General features: G+C 50.0%; 1 protein-coding gene across 50 annotated transcripts in view; it reads left to right on the forward strand.

The window, feature by feature from the left end:
• Camk2g (calcium/calmodulin-dependent protein kinase II gamma) overlaps nt 1-12982 on the forward strand; it is a 59019-nt gene extending 46037 nt beyond the window's left edge. For 7 of the 50 annotated variants that reach the window (XM_087584906.1, NM_001437847.1, NM_001437852.1 and 4 more), the window contains 8 exons: nt 1062-1130; nt 2247-2291; nt 4895-4943; nt 6191-6304; nt 8238-8313; nt 8669-8763; nt 10270-10514; nt 11015-12982. In XM_087584906.1, coding sequence (XP_087441032.1) covers nt 1062-1130; nt 2247-2291; nt 4895-4943; nt 6191-6304; nt 8238-8313; nt 8669-8763; nt 10270-10502 — 681 coding nt within the window. In that variant the 3' untranslated portion in view covers nt 10503-10514; nt 11015-12982. Of the gene's footprint in view, nt 1-1061; nt 1131-2246; nt 2292-4894; nt 4944-6190; nt 6305-8237; nt 8314-8668; nt 8772-10269; nt 10524-11014 lie in introns of all 50 variants that reach the window. The other 43 variants (NM_133605.2, NM_001437862.1, NM_001437863.1 and 40 more) reach the window with 13 other exon arrangements.
• Nucleotides 12983-13073: the final 91 nt, after the last annotated feature.

Here is a 13073-nt window from a genome sequence, read left to right on the forward strand (position 1 = left end):
TATAACTTAGATCTGGGCCATGAGGCCTCTAGGCAAGATGTAGAAGAGTCTGGATGCATTCTGTGGAGAGAAGAAATGTGTTCCGACCATCGACCTTTCTTCACTTACGCTCTGAACAGAGGCCCACTACGTTTGTCTCTGTGCCTGTGGAAGAACTCGGGTTGTCAGGCTGCTCCTTTGTGGCTGTGACTGCACTGGGACCCAGTGGGACTGTGTTCAATCGTTCAGGGAGTCGGAAGAGGCAGGGAGCACTGATGCGGGTCTTTGCACTGGGGATTGGCCTTCTTCTTCCTCTCCAGCCCCTCCACACTCTTTCTTGGCTGTGTCACTCTGTAATGTTTTAAAAGGCAAGGAATATCCCTGGTGGTCGAGTTGCCATTAGGAATAATGACTTGCTGGGTGGCTTGTTCTTTCCTGGGAGCTGAGTGCTGGGACTGCAGCCACAACCACTGCCGAGATTGGCCTGCCCTTCCCTGGCGTTCTGCCCTCGCTTCCAGCTATCAGGCTCAAGGCTTGGCAGGTGGAAGATGAGGAGCAGGGAGGTCTGTGGCAACACCTCATCCCCAAGTCGAATTCCACCCCGAGGCCCGGTGTTCTTCCTCATTTCCTCCCTCCTCTTCATATCAGACTTCAGACTGATATTTCAAGAGGGGAAGGAAATGCAGGTGTCGGGGGGGAAGGGGCAGTGGGGGAGCCAGAGTTCTCAGTTTTCTGTTTTAAGTCACCATTTTTTCCTACCTGTAATGTGGGAAGAAAATCCTGAACCTCCTTGCATCTGGTGTGACTCTGGTGGCGTGGCACCCGGAGTAAGCAGAAGTTTCCGGAGAGATGCTTTAAAATAAGTCTTCCGCTAGTCCTGCAGCGAGGACGCCTCCAGAGCTAGGTCTCCGGAGCTCCCGAAGTTCTCCATCTCTCTAACCATTGCTCCCATCCACAGTGTTACAGTTGCCACCTCAGGCCTGGCACCTCTGCGCCAGACCGGGGACAAGGGAGGTCTGGGAGTCAAACCTGAGCAATTTTGGTGACTCTGGAGAACTAAACCATCTGTTTTCTTGTCTCAGCCACAGAGCAACAACAAAAACAGTCTCGTAAGCCCAGCCCAAGAGCCCGCGCCCTTGCAGACGGCCATGGTACCTCTGACTACGGCTTCTCCACCTCTGACCCTGGCTGCCTCCTGCCCCTCTCACCTCCTCTCTCTTCTTGCCTTACCTCCTAGGACGCCTCAGCTTCTGTCATGTTCCTCGCATAGGGCAGACTGCTCTGTGCTGCCCTCAGGCTCCTTGCCTTTCATCCATCCTGCATGGCAGAACCACTGCTCCTGCTCCTTGCTGTTGGGGGGAGTGATCAGGGCCGCTGGTTAGGCCTCCAACCCCAAGCCTGACCCCTAGTGGGTCTGCTCTCGGGGCCGGGGAGGCGAGTTGCTTTAAAAAGCACAGAATAGGAGCTCTCTTGGTACCTGATCGTTAGTTCTTAGAAGCCTCCTTGTAGAACCTGCCTCGACCTCTCCTTTGCATAGTTAAGAACAGGAGGGAGGGCTGGGGTTCCCCGATGTCTCTCTGTTCAGTCCTCTCTGGGTTCCTACATCAGAGTATGCATATCACGGAGCTCTCACTGTTAGTGCTGGCTAGCTGATGAGCTAGCAGGAAGGGAAGAGGGGACAAGTGATCAGGCTGCTATGCCTTCTACTTCCTGTGGGCCCTCTTTGTTACAGTGTGGTGCCGTAGAGCCATCTAGGGAAGGCAGAAGGAGGGTGAAATGGGCACCTCCCTGAGCTCAGCCTGCTGAAGGGCCATCTTAGGTCTTACTGGGAGATTCTCTTTTCTGCTTTCCCTGTGTCCCCGTCTTCTGTGCACCCCTTGATGAACACTGTTGGCAGGGCCTGACCTGTGCTCCGAATCCCACAGCTCCTCTTGTATATTTATATTTGCCCCATGGGGCTCCAATCTAGGAAGAACCCTCAGACCCAACAAGCTTCAAGTACAGAGGCCCCGTCCTCTCAGCTTCCTGAGAACCTGCCTCTTCCAAGCTTCTCTTCACCAGCCAGTGCTGTCAACTAAATCCAGGGTTGCCTACCTCTCTGGGACCCTAGTTGAGCCAGTATATATTTTTCTTGTAGGGATGGCTGGTGGGCAGGCCTCAGTGGTCATCATAGGGTCTCTAAGGGTACTGTGTAAGGGTGTGGGGATTCCCTCAGGGGAGAGCTTAAGTCCCCAAATCAGGAGGGTAATTTGTATCTTCTCTCACAGGAGCCACAAACCACCGTGGTACATAATGCTACAGATGGGATCAAGGTGAGTGAGTGGCCACCAAATCTGCTCTACTTCTCTCTCAGCAGGAAACAGCTAGACTGAGTTTCTGGGGTCTGAGAAGTCTGGCTGTTACAAGCGGGCTGTCCCCCAGGTGGAAGTGTTTGTGGAGTCCAGAGCCTGTCAGACTGCATTCTGAGGAGTGACAGGGCTTACTGACTCTGAGCCTAGACTTTACAGTTGCATTGATCTGGTGTGGATCTTGGCTATAAACTGCTGAGCAAGTCACTTACACACTTCCTACCTCAGCTTTATTTGCAAGTTACACATAGGAATAGTTATCTCCATGAGTTAAGAAGTTTAGTGAGGAGGAGGAGGAAAGTGGGGAGGGGAAAAGAAGGCAAAGGCCTTGGAGATACCTGGTGAATAAAGTACTTACTGAGCAAGCATGAAGACTGGAGCTTGGAGCCCCAGAATCCACATGGTGGCCCACTTAGAGTCCCAGCACACAGGAGGTAGAAACGGATCTCCCAGACAATCTGGCTGGTTAGACTAACCAAATTAACAAGTTCTAGGTTTAGCCATAGAGCTTGCCTCAGTAAACAGAGTGGAGAGCAATTGAAGAGAACAAACAGCACCAGTCTCTGGCCTCCATACCTGTACTCATGCCCATACATGCACAGCATACAACATAGGTGTTCTAACACCCATACATACATGCAACAGCATACAATATAGGTGCTCTCATACCCATACATACATGCACAGCATACACCATAAGTGCTCTCACACCCATACATACATGCACAGCATACAACGTAGGTGTTCTCACACCCATACATACATGCAACAGCATACACCATAGGTGCTCTCACACCCATACATACATGCACAGCATACAACGTAGGTGTTCTCACACCCATACATACATGCAACAGCATACACCATAGGTGCTCTCACACCCATACATACATGCAACAGCATACAATATAGGTGCTCTCATACCCATACATACATGCACAGCATACACCATAAGTGCTCTCACACCCATACATACATGCAACAGCATACACCATAAGTGCTCTCATACCCATACATACATGCACAGCATACACCATAAGTGCTCTCATACCCATACATACATGCACAGCATACAACGTAGGTGTTCTCACACCCATACATACATGCAACAGCATACACCATAGGTGCTCTCACACCCATACATACATGCACAGCATACACCATACATGCTCTCACACCCATACATACATGCACAGCATACACCATACATACTCTCACACCCATACATACATGCATAGCCTACACACACACACACTCTCTCTCTCTCTCTCTCTCTCTCTCTCTAAAAAGACAAGAGTATAGGCAGATATTGCAGCATTCTCTCTCTTTTTTTTTTCCTTTTTTCTTTTCTTTTTTTTTTTTTTTTTTCCGGAGCTGGGGACCGAACCCAGGGCCTTGCGCTTGCTAGGCAAGCGCTCTACCACTGAGCTAAATCCCCAACCCCTAGCATTCTCTTTAGTATAACTTCCCACTCCTGAATTTTTACTAACATTACTAAATGCCATGGCTCTGCTTTATAGAGAGGACAAAACAGATTTTCATGGGGGTGGGGAGGCTGTAGGTCAAGACCCAGTTGATAACATACCAATAATCAAGTGAGATAAAATCTAGAAGTGATAAGTACCCTGAAGGAAGTGGTGCACAGTAAAGAGAGTAAAGCAGAGCCTTTAATTAAGTGGTTAGGGAACGACGTCTCAAGGGGATATGAGAACTAGAGGTGAACCATCGGTGGGAAGGAGGCAGACGACACTCACTGCAAGTGCAGAGACTTGGCATGGGTAATACCTAAAAGAACCAAGTGGATCTGAGCTCAGGGAACAAGGGCCAAAGGAGGGTAGAGTCAAGAAGTTGGAGAAGTAGGGTTTTCAGTCTTTGCTTACTTTGTGCATGGGTAGGGACGTGGGGGTGTTTGTTTGCTCTAAGGGTCTCCCCATGTAGCTCTCTGGCTGACCTAGAACTCACAATGTAGATCAAACTGGGCTTAGATTGAAAGAGATCCACCTGCCTCTGCCTCCTGATTGTTGAGATTAAAGGTTTGCACCACCTGTGCCTGGTTATTCATGCAACAAAAAGAAGCTAGTTTTTATCAAGTGAGAGATAAAGTCCAATTATATTATAAGTTCACAGTGACCACATGGTGGCAGCTTAGACACATTGTAGCTAGCATAGCTGGAAGCTGTGGTGGTGATTCAAGTAGGATGACTTGGACACATTGTAGCTAGCTATGTAGTTGAAGAGAAGTAAGCTGGGATTTATGTTAAAGGCACAGTGCTGGATTTTAGGGAAGTGTTTTAATTTTTAAAACTTGGATTTAAATTTTTAATTATTTGGGATTTTATTTTAATTTTGAACTAATGGGGATATAAGAGAAGGAGGATGAAGGATGACCAAAGCGTTAGTGATACCTTTTCCTGATAGAAAGCCTAGGAAAGCCTCGGAAGGGACATTGGGATATGGAGCGTTTTCTAATGAAGGAGCAAGGGTGGAGTAGAGCATCTCTGATTGCTCTGGGCAATTCCTGTTCCTCAGCATCCGAGGGCTGATCATGTATTCTCTTCGGCCCACAGGGCTCCACAGAGAGCTGCAACACCACCACAGAAGACGAAGATCTCAAAGGTAGGTGCTGGCCCTTGGAGGGGAAGGGACCCTCACCATGACCTCAGCATTGATGGGGCATCTGTCTTTTCTGTCCCTGGAACTGGGATTGGTACCTCCTTATACTATAGGAAGGCTTAACCTAAAAATGACTTCGCATACATGAGATCCCTGTCTGGTGCTAGCAGACCAAGCCAAAAAGGGCTGCTTCTTCACCAAAGTCTAGGGTGGCCAAATTAGCTGTCTCCAGGGCCAGAGCTTAGAGAGCCATTCCTGTTGTTAATAATGACGTGGCGTCCCAGAGCAGAGGCATTGGTAGAAATAGGTCCTGGTTTTTCCCAAGACCAAGGTAATTCTTGGGATATAGAACTTTGAGTTTTAAACTGAGGACAAAGGGTTGTGGTGTACATCAGTGGTAATACATTTGACTGGCCATCCCCCCACCCCACCCCACCCCAAAAAAAGTGAGAGAGAGAGAGAATAGGGTGAGGGAGAAAGAAGAAGGAAATAAAAACAAAAACCCCAAGGACAGCCCCAGATTGACCGGGGTGAGTTGGCCACTCTGGTCTCGAGTCCTGGCCAGGAGCACTGAATGAGAACTGATCTGGTGTCTGAAGCTACACTCAGCTGGCTCTGTAGGCCTGTGATGGCCACTGGCCTAAACCTGGGGCTGGCCAGGGTGCCAGGAGCTGTAAGGAGCATGGAGGCCAGACCAAGGAATCTGTTCCCCTGTTCTTTGGGATGGCCCCTTAGAATTTCTGCCTATGCTTTCAGTAAGTGACCTTTTGCCAGGCCATCAGAAGAGTTAGGATGTAGGACAGCACCATATCCTTGAGAGCCAAAACCATGGAAAGTGTATACAGATAAGTGAGCGTAAACAGTGCTTTCAGGGCTGCTGGAATGAGGTCAGATCAGACTGATGTTGACAAGAGTAAGAGGTGTCTTCACTGCTGGGCTGGTGGCCTGATGGCCTAGCCCCTCTTGAATGTCTTACCTGGGAGCAGGGGTCCTTGTATAGGTTGTTTTAAGGTTCCTTTGGAAGCTGCAAGCCTAGATCTGCTCACCTTTGCAGTGTTCCCAGCCGGGAGGCCTCTCCGGCAGAGGCAGCTGAGTGGGATGTGGTCCAGTGTCCACAGCAGCCCCAGGCTTCACCTTGCCCCGGCTCTGCAGTGCCAGTGGCTTGGGTCCTGTCTGGCTCGCTCGCTCACCTGCCTTATTCTGTTTGTTTTGGCTGCTCTGCCTTGCCCTGCACTGCCCTGGCTGGCTAGCTGCCCCGCTCCGCACTGGGAATGGCAGCTTGGTGCCTGAAGGACGGAGCCCCCGGGACAGAACAGCCCCCTCTGCAGGCATGCAGCCCCAGCCTTCTCTCTGCTCCTCAGCCAGTAAGTGTGAGGGAGGAACATTCTGGCTTCCAACTCCCTGGCTCTTCCTGAAGCCCCTCAGGGATTCCCCAAGAGCAGTCAGCCTAGCCCAGCTGCCTATTAGTCAGCTTTAGGGGCATGGCGTCTGCCAGGGGGCGGGGTCTGCTGGAGGCACTAGTCCCAGGCAGGCCTGAATTTGGAGACCAGAGAAGAGAAGAGTGGGTGGGAAAATACAGTGTGGAAGTGGGCGTAGAAAGCCACTGGGATGTGTGGCAGGCTTTGCTTTGACAACGGCCTGGAAGAACAATGAGAAGTCAGGTCCATGAGGTGGGAATAGAACAGCGGTACATTGTAACAGCCTAGGAATTGTGTTGGGGTTTAGTGGCTTCTATGGGTCGGCCATATTAAGAGCAGGCTCTGTATGAGACAGACCTGATTTGAGTCTTAGCTAAGTGCGGTGATACACAGTTACAATCCTAGCACTCAGGAGGCTGAGGCTGAGGCTGAGGCTGAAGCCGAAGCCGAAGGATCTCCATTTTGTTCAAGGCGAGTCTAGTTACACAGTGAGACTTGTCTCAAAAGGAAACAAAATTGCAGCTGTGCTACCTTCTAAAGTCTGAAGTGTCCTAGCTTCAGTATCATTATCTGTTCAGTTGGGGTGTAAGGGGGTCCCCACCTCAAGCACGGTAGTAGTTGGCAGGGTTCCTGAGATTCATGCTTATGTCTGTAGTTCTGTCTATGTTAAAGACACCTCTCTTGGTTTCTTTGCCCCACACTATCCTAAATCCAATCTACATCACCCATAGGACCCCAGAGCTTACCCCTCCCCCAAGCCCCCTGCTTGTTCACTCAGGTCACCCACCTGTCAGCAGTCTCTGTGGAGTTACCTTCTGGCTTCACCCTTAGCTATGCTGTCCCCTCCCAGATACCCCCCTCGGCTGTGCTGGCCCCGCTATGTCATGCTGGTACTGTTCTAATGCTCACATTTGTCTGTCTTGCAGCCTCTTGCGCCTGTGAGGAAAGGCTTGTGGCCTGGACCAGCCTGGGGCTCCAGTTACAGTTAGGGTTAGCCTGAACTCAGTCCAAGCTCGCCCTTATGCTAGAGACACCCCCTGCTAAGAGTGGCTCTCAGTCTGTAAGTGAGCTAACCCTGAGAGCAGGATGTCACCATGTCCCCTTGGGTGGGAAAGAAGTGTATCAACCTACCAGCCTCTCAGTCTTGTCTTGATTTTCTGTAGGAACACATCCTGATGTGAGAAAACTGGGATAGGCTTCTAGTTTTTCTGAGTTTATTCAAGGGCAGTGTAGCCATCTCTCATGAAAGAAGCTGTCAAGGTTTTCAAGTCCCAAGATCCTTTATCTCAGAAAAACCTTCTGGAAGAGATGAGTGTTGTAAAAAGATCCAGGCATCAAACCTAGCTCTCTGTTCATCCTTTTGAAAATTCATCTCTAGCTTGATTTTGTTCTCAGGCAGACTAAGCTCTGGACCACTGACTAAGGGCTGCAGTGTAGTGGTTACTGCAGCCTGAATGAGCCCTTTCTGGTGTAAGAAGTGGTTAGAAACAGAACAGCCACATCTAGAGTTGCTAACCCTGCTGAGGACGGGCCACACAGACGCTGACTAGAGGGAGGGTTAATGACATTGCAGACTCCTCAGCTGCTAAAGGACATGTTTTCCGCATCCTGGTTGTTGATGGAGAAAGTGGCAAAGGCCGCAGATCCATGACTACTGGATGGGCTTAGAAAGGAGGTAGTCCTTGATTCTGCAGATGCCAAGAAGGGGTGGGAAGAAGGGTGGGCTCCCTCCTGCACAGGGCCTTGAAAGACAGAGGAGGAGGAGGAAGAGGATGTCTTTGACAAAGATCACAAGGGATCCCTGAAGGACTGAGGAGGGCTCTCTTGCCCCTAGGGAGGTTGCCCAGCAGGTAAATTGGTGGACTTTTCCTCCCAACAGTGCGAAAACAGGAGATCATTAAGATCACAGAACAGCTGATAGAAGCCATCAACAATGGGGACTTTGAGGCCTACACGTGAGTAAAGACCTGTTACCCTCAGGTTATCTCCCAAGTCCACTTCTGTTTCCCAGAAAGTGTCTCCGATCTGTGGAAAGTGCAGCCTGGACCTTAAACCCTGTCTGAATCAAACCCCAGGCCCACAAGCTCAGACTCCTTCTAGGGAGACTCCCCACAACTGAGTCTGCCCTGTCCCCTGACTCTGGATGAAAGAACAGGACTCCTAAGTGGCTCTGCAGGCAAACCCTGAGGAGCGTTGTCTTGTCAGCTGTTGCCCTCAGCGAACCTGCCATGGGACAGACACAACTGGTGAACAAGGCCTGACAGGCTTTTTTTTTTCCTTCCATCCCACCCCTGGCCCTCTTTTCTGCAGGAAGATTTGTGACCCAGGCCTCACTTCCTTTGAGCCAGAAGCCCTTGGTAACCTCGTGGAGGGGATGGATTTCCATAAGTTTTACTTTGAGAATCGTGAGTGGGTTCGTGCTGCTGATAAACTCCTGCCTGCCCCTTCCCCCTGCCTCTGTCCCTACCCACCCTTTACCCTGTGACCTCTCTTTGCGTTATCTGACCTTCCTCGTGTCCTGCTGGCTTTTAATGGGCACTGCTCAGAGGCTGAGTGCCCATTCACTTGGCAGCTGTATCAAGGCGCTGCTGACCATCACCGTTAGGGTCACTGCATTTGTTTAAACAGCACCTGTCTCCAAGACAGACTGTAAACTCTTCAACATTAACTCAAGATGATCTCAGCGAGTAATAATGGAGGTCTGTGTCTGCAGGGTTCCCAGTAAAGGGAATTGCAAACAGGATAATGTGTAAGCAAGTAACAGCAGTAGTGGTGAACTGTGAGGTCAGAAATTGTGGCGAGGACACCCTGGACATCGAGGGAGCCAAGCATCTGGATAGGGAGGTCTATAAGCTCCTGGGAGTCCCAGAACTGAATCATCACACCATCTCTACTTTCCTAACTCTCATTCTTCAGATTTCCTCCCCTTATCCACTTTATCCTTGGTGTCTCCTGTTCTGCCCTGAGTTTTCTGTTGTAGCTGTTTTCCCCCCACTGACTCTGCATGTGATTTCCCCACACTGTAGCTGCCTGTGTAATCCCTTAGCTATCTAAGTAATTCTAGTAGCCAGGGCAGTGCTTATCGTAGTTCTAAAGGAGGGCTCTTGCAGCCTCTGTAGTGTTGGAATAAACTCGGGGAATCTGAGCCAAGCCGTCACCATATGCAAGGCATATGCTGGGAGTGAGTGGCAGTCAGTCCAGCTCCCTCCACTTCTCCAAACCCAGAGAACCCTGGGAACTTGGTGGGATCCTGAGCTGAGTGCTTTGGGGATTTCAACCTTTGATGTGCCTTTTCTTTTCAAGTCACAAATTGATTTTGAATGTATCGCTTTTATGATCTTTCTCTTCTAGTCTTAGCTAGGGGCAAAATAAGCCTAGGACTTTTAAATACCAGCCTAACCAAGTACAAAAGCCACGGGTTTTTATTAGAGCTGCCCGGTCCTGAGTTTAAATATTTTATTTAATTTGAGTCTTGTTTTTCCCCCTGCATATAGTGAAAAAAAAAATCAGTAAAGACAGACATCCCTCTCGCCTGTAAAACCTAATGAAATACCTAATGAAAAGAGTAGTTGCGGGAGTTGGGGATTTAGCTCAGTGGTAGAGTGCTTGCCTAGCAAGCGCAAGGCCCTGGGTTCGGTCCTCAGCTCCGGAAAAAAAAATAAATAAAAAAAAGAATTAAAAAAAAAAAAAAAGAGTAGTTGCGAGTATTACCCACATTTCTCTTCCTTTTGGATGAAACCAATATAATGGAGGATTGCGGCCTCTGGTGGGCGATGTTGGAGTACTTGGGGATTCTAGAAATGGCTGCTGGAGCTAGTCTCAGAAGGTGCAGCCTGGTGGGAGTGTGTGTGTGACTGTCTGAGCCTAATGCTTGCTGCCTCCCCTCCCCTCCCCCGCCCCGCCCCCTGCAGTCCTGTCCAAGAACAGCAAGCCTATCCACACCACCATCCTAAACCCACATGTCCATGTCATCGGCGAGGACGCAGCTTGCATCGCCTACATCCGGCTCACCCAGTACATCGATGGGCAGGGTCGGCCTCGCACCAGTCAGTCAGAGGAGACCCGGGTGTGGCACCGCCGGGATGGCAAGTGGCTCAATGTCCACTATCACTGCTCAGGAGCCCCTGCTGCACCGCTGCAGTGAGCTCAGGCACAGGTGCTCCTGGTAGGGGAGAGGTGGATGGGAAGGGGGCGTGGCTGGGAAGGGAGAGGTGGCTGGGAAGGGGAGGTGGCTTGGATAGCTAAGGTCGGAGGAGTAAGAGAAGGGTAGAAGGTGGCACTCTAGGAAGAGGTATGCCCCCCACCCCCAGAGGGGAGCCACAGACTGGGCAACATAGTTTTGATAAGCTTTGCTCTGTAGTCAGGTAGACTCCAGACTTAGGATTCTTCCCCTGCTAAGCCTTAGTTTCTTTAGTTATCAAAGACGGGGGATATTGTACCTGCTTCCATTCCAGGATGGATGGTAAGGAGTGAGACAGTATATGTAAAGCATTGAGTAGGCACTCAAATGTGAGACAGTCGTGTTTAAACATTAGCTCTCCTGTTCCGCCCATTCAAGGACTTAGCCAAGTGTGCCGTGTACCAAAACCCCGTGAATTTACCTGTGTTCTCACTGTCCTTCTCTCTTCTGTTGCCACCTCCTGCTCTGTTTGACAGGGGCATTAGGAGATTCCAGCTGGAGGCTGAACCTTCGAAGTCAGTGACTCTGGAGGGCCTGAGTGACAGCCGCGGTCCTGTCCATTTGAGGTTTAAAACAATTACATTACAAAGCGGCAGCAGCCAATGCACGCCCCTGCATGCAGCCCTCCCGCCCGCCCTTCGTGTCTGTCTCTGCTGTACTGAGGTGTTTTTTACATTTAAGAAAAAAAAAAGAAAATAAGATTGTTTTAAAAAAAAATGGAATTCATACCATGATGCGTTTTAAAACAACTGATAGCCTTTGGGCTTGAAGAAGGCAGGAGTTTGTATGATGCTCATCCAGGCGTGAACAGAGGGCTCACCCACTGGCTTTGAAGAGGTGAGCTTGGCCTCAGGCCCCCATGGACTCGGGGGGGACCAGGCAAGGACTCTTGACAGAGCTTTGGTCATGGACAGAGCCATGCTGTGGTTGCAGCCCCGGTGGTGACCTGATCACTCCAGGTCTAGGAGTGGACTTCTTCAGAATATACATTGACACCTAGTATGAGAAAGAAGAAAACTCCATGGCTAACAGACCTACTTGGGAGAGAACGCAGCGCTCCCAGCCCGCTGTGGAGGCAACTGTGAAGCGTGGCCTCGGGACTGAAGGCCTGGACTTTGCCGTACCGTTCCAGTTAGTGTAGACAGGAAGAGAATTGGTGCTGCAGAAGTGTGTCCGACACAGAGCCGGTGTGAAACCTCGCGTTAGTCTGACACGCACTTACTCATCCATTTCTATAGGATGCACAATGCACGTGGGCCTGAGACTGAGGCCTGATTTCTGCAGGCGAGAAGGGGGTGGGATTGCTACTTTGTTTCCTGTTGGTTTTCCTAATGTATCAAGGAGAGATCCAGACATCGTTGGCCAGGGCTCCTGTTGCCACTTTCTGCAGTTGTGTTTGTGTGCGGATCTGGACCACTTTGTCTTATATTTTCGTGGCGGTGGTCCCCATGCCGACCCTCTGCCAAGTGCCCCTGCGGGATGGGAGGAGTGAGATAAGAGTTGGTGGTTGTTTCTATGCATTCTGGCTGCCCTCTGGGCTGCCTCCCTTCTTCCCGTGCTGCACGTCCGTCTCTTTCCCTGAGTTTGAGATTGAACCGACTGCTTGGGTGAGAAGTGTCCTCTTTAATGAGGCTCTCTACCGACCAACTGAAGTATAGACTTTTCTGCTGGACAATCTGCATGGGCATCACCCCCTCACCTGCATGTACCCAAAAAGGGGTCCAGAGCCAAGGCTCCTGTAGTCATTGTCCCTCTCTGTGCTCAAGGAGTTCCTTTCCAGGAGGAAAAGATCTGTACCTTAGGCAGATAACAGAGAAGACAATGGAGGAGCAATTGGTCATAGTCTTGGTTCCCTCCCACCCAACAGCTGCACACTATCTGCATTTTGGGGGGGAAGGTGGGTTGACTTCAGCTCTTTGGATGACCTTCAGGGAGGCACAGGAGCTGGGAAAAGATACAGAACTACAGACTTTGGAACCAGCTGAGAAGAGAACAAACTCATGGGTGCTGGTGCTTGAATTTAGCCAGGCTCCTCAAGCACCTTGTGCATGCCTCAGACCCTGGACCCTAGCCCCTTCCTGCCCTGCAGCCTGCAGTGCCAGCCAACAGATCCCTTCACCACAGGGTTTGGTTTTGCTGGCTTGAAGACAACAAATGGTCTTAGAGCTCATTGAGACCCATAGCTTCATATGGCTGCTCCAGCCCCACTTAGCGTTCTTACTCCACTTCTGGGGCTAATGTCAGCATCTATAGACAATTAATAGACTATTTAAAAAAAAAAACCACCTTTTAAACAGGAAATGAAAGGCATTTGATGCAGAACTTTTGCATGACGACATAGAAATAATTTAAAAATAGTGTTTGTTCTGAATGTTGGTAGTCCCTTCATAGCTTTGTTACAATGAAACCTTGAAGATATTTAATAAAATAACCTTTAAACAGTCCATTGTGTTATTGCTGTTGGAGGCTCATAGCCACGGGCTTGGGTTTTTAGCAGCCTGCGTGACAAGGCTTCACTAGGAGACAAACATCTTT

Source organism: Rattus norvegicus, chromosome 15, assembly GCF_021556685.1.
Source record: "Rattus norvegicus strain SHRSP/BbbUtx chromosome 15, alternate assembly SHRSP_T2T, whole genome shotgun sequence".
NCBI classification, from domain to species: Eukaryota; Metazoa; Chordata; class Mammalia; order Rodentia; family Muridae; genus Rattus; species Rattus norvegicus.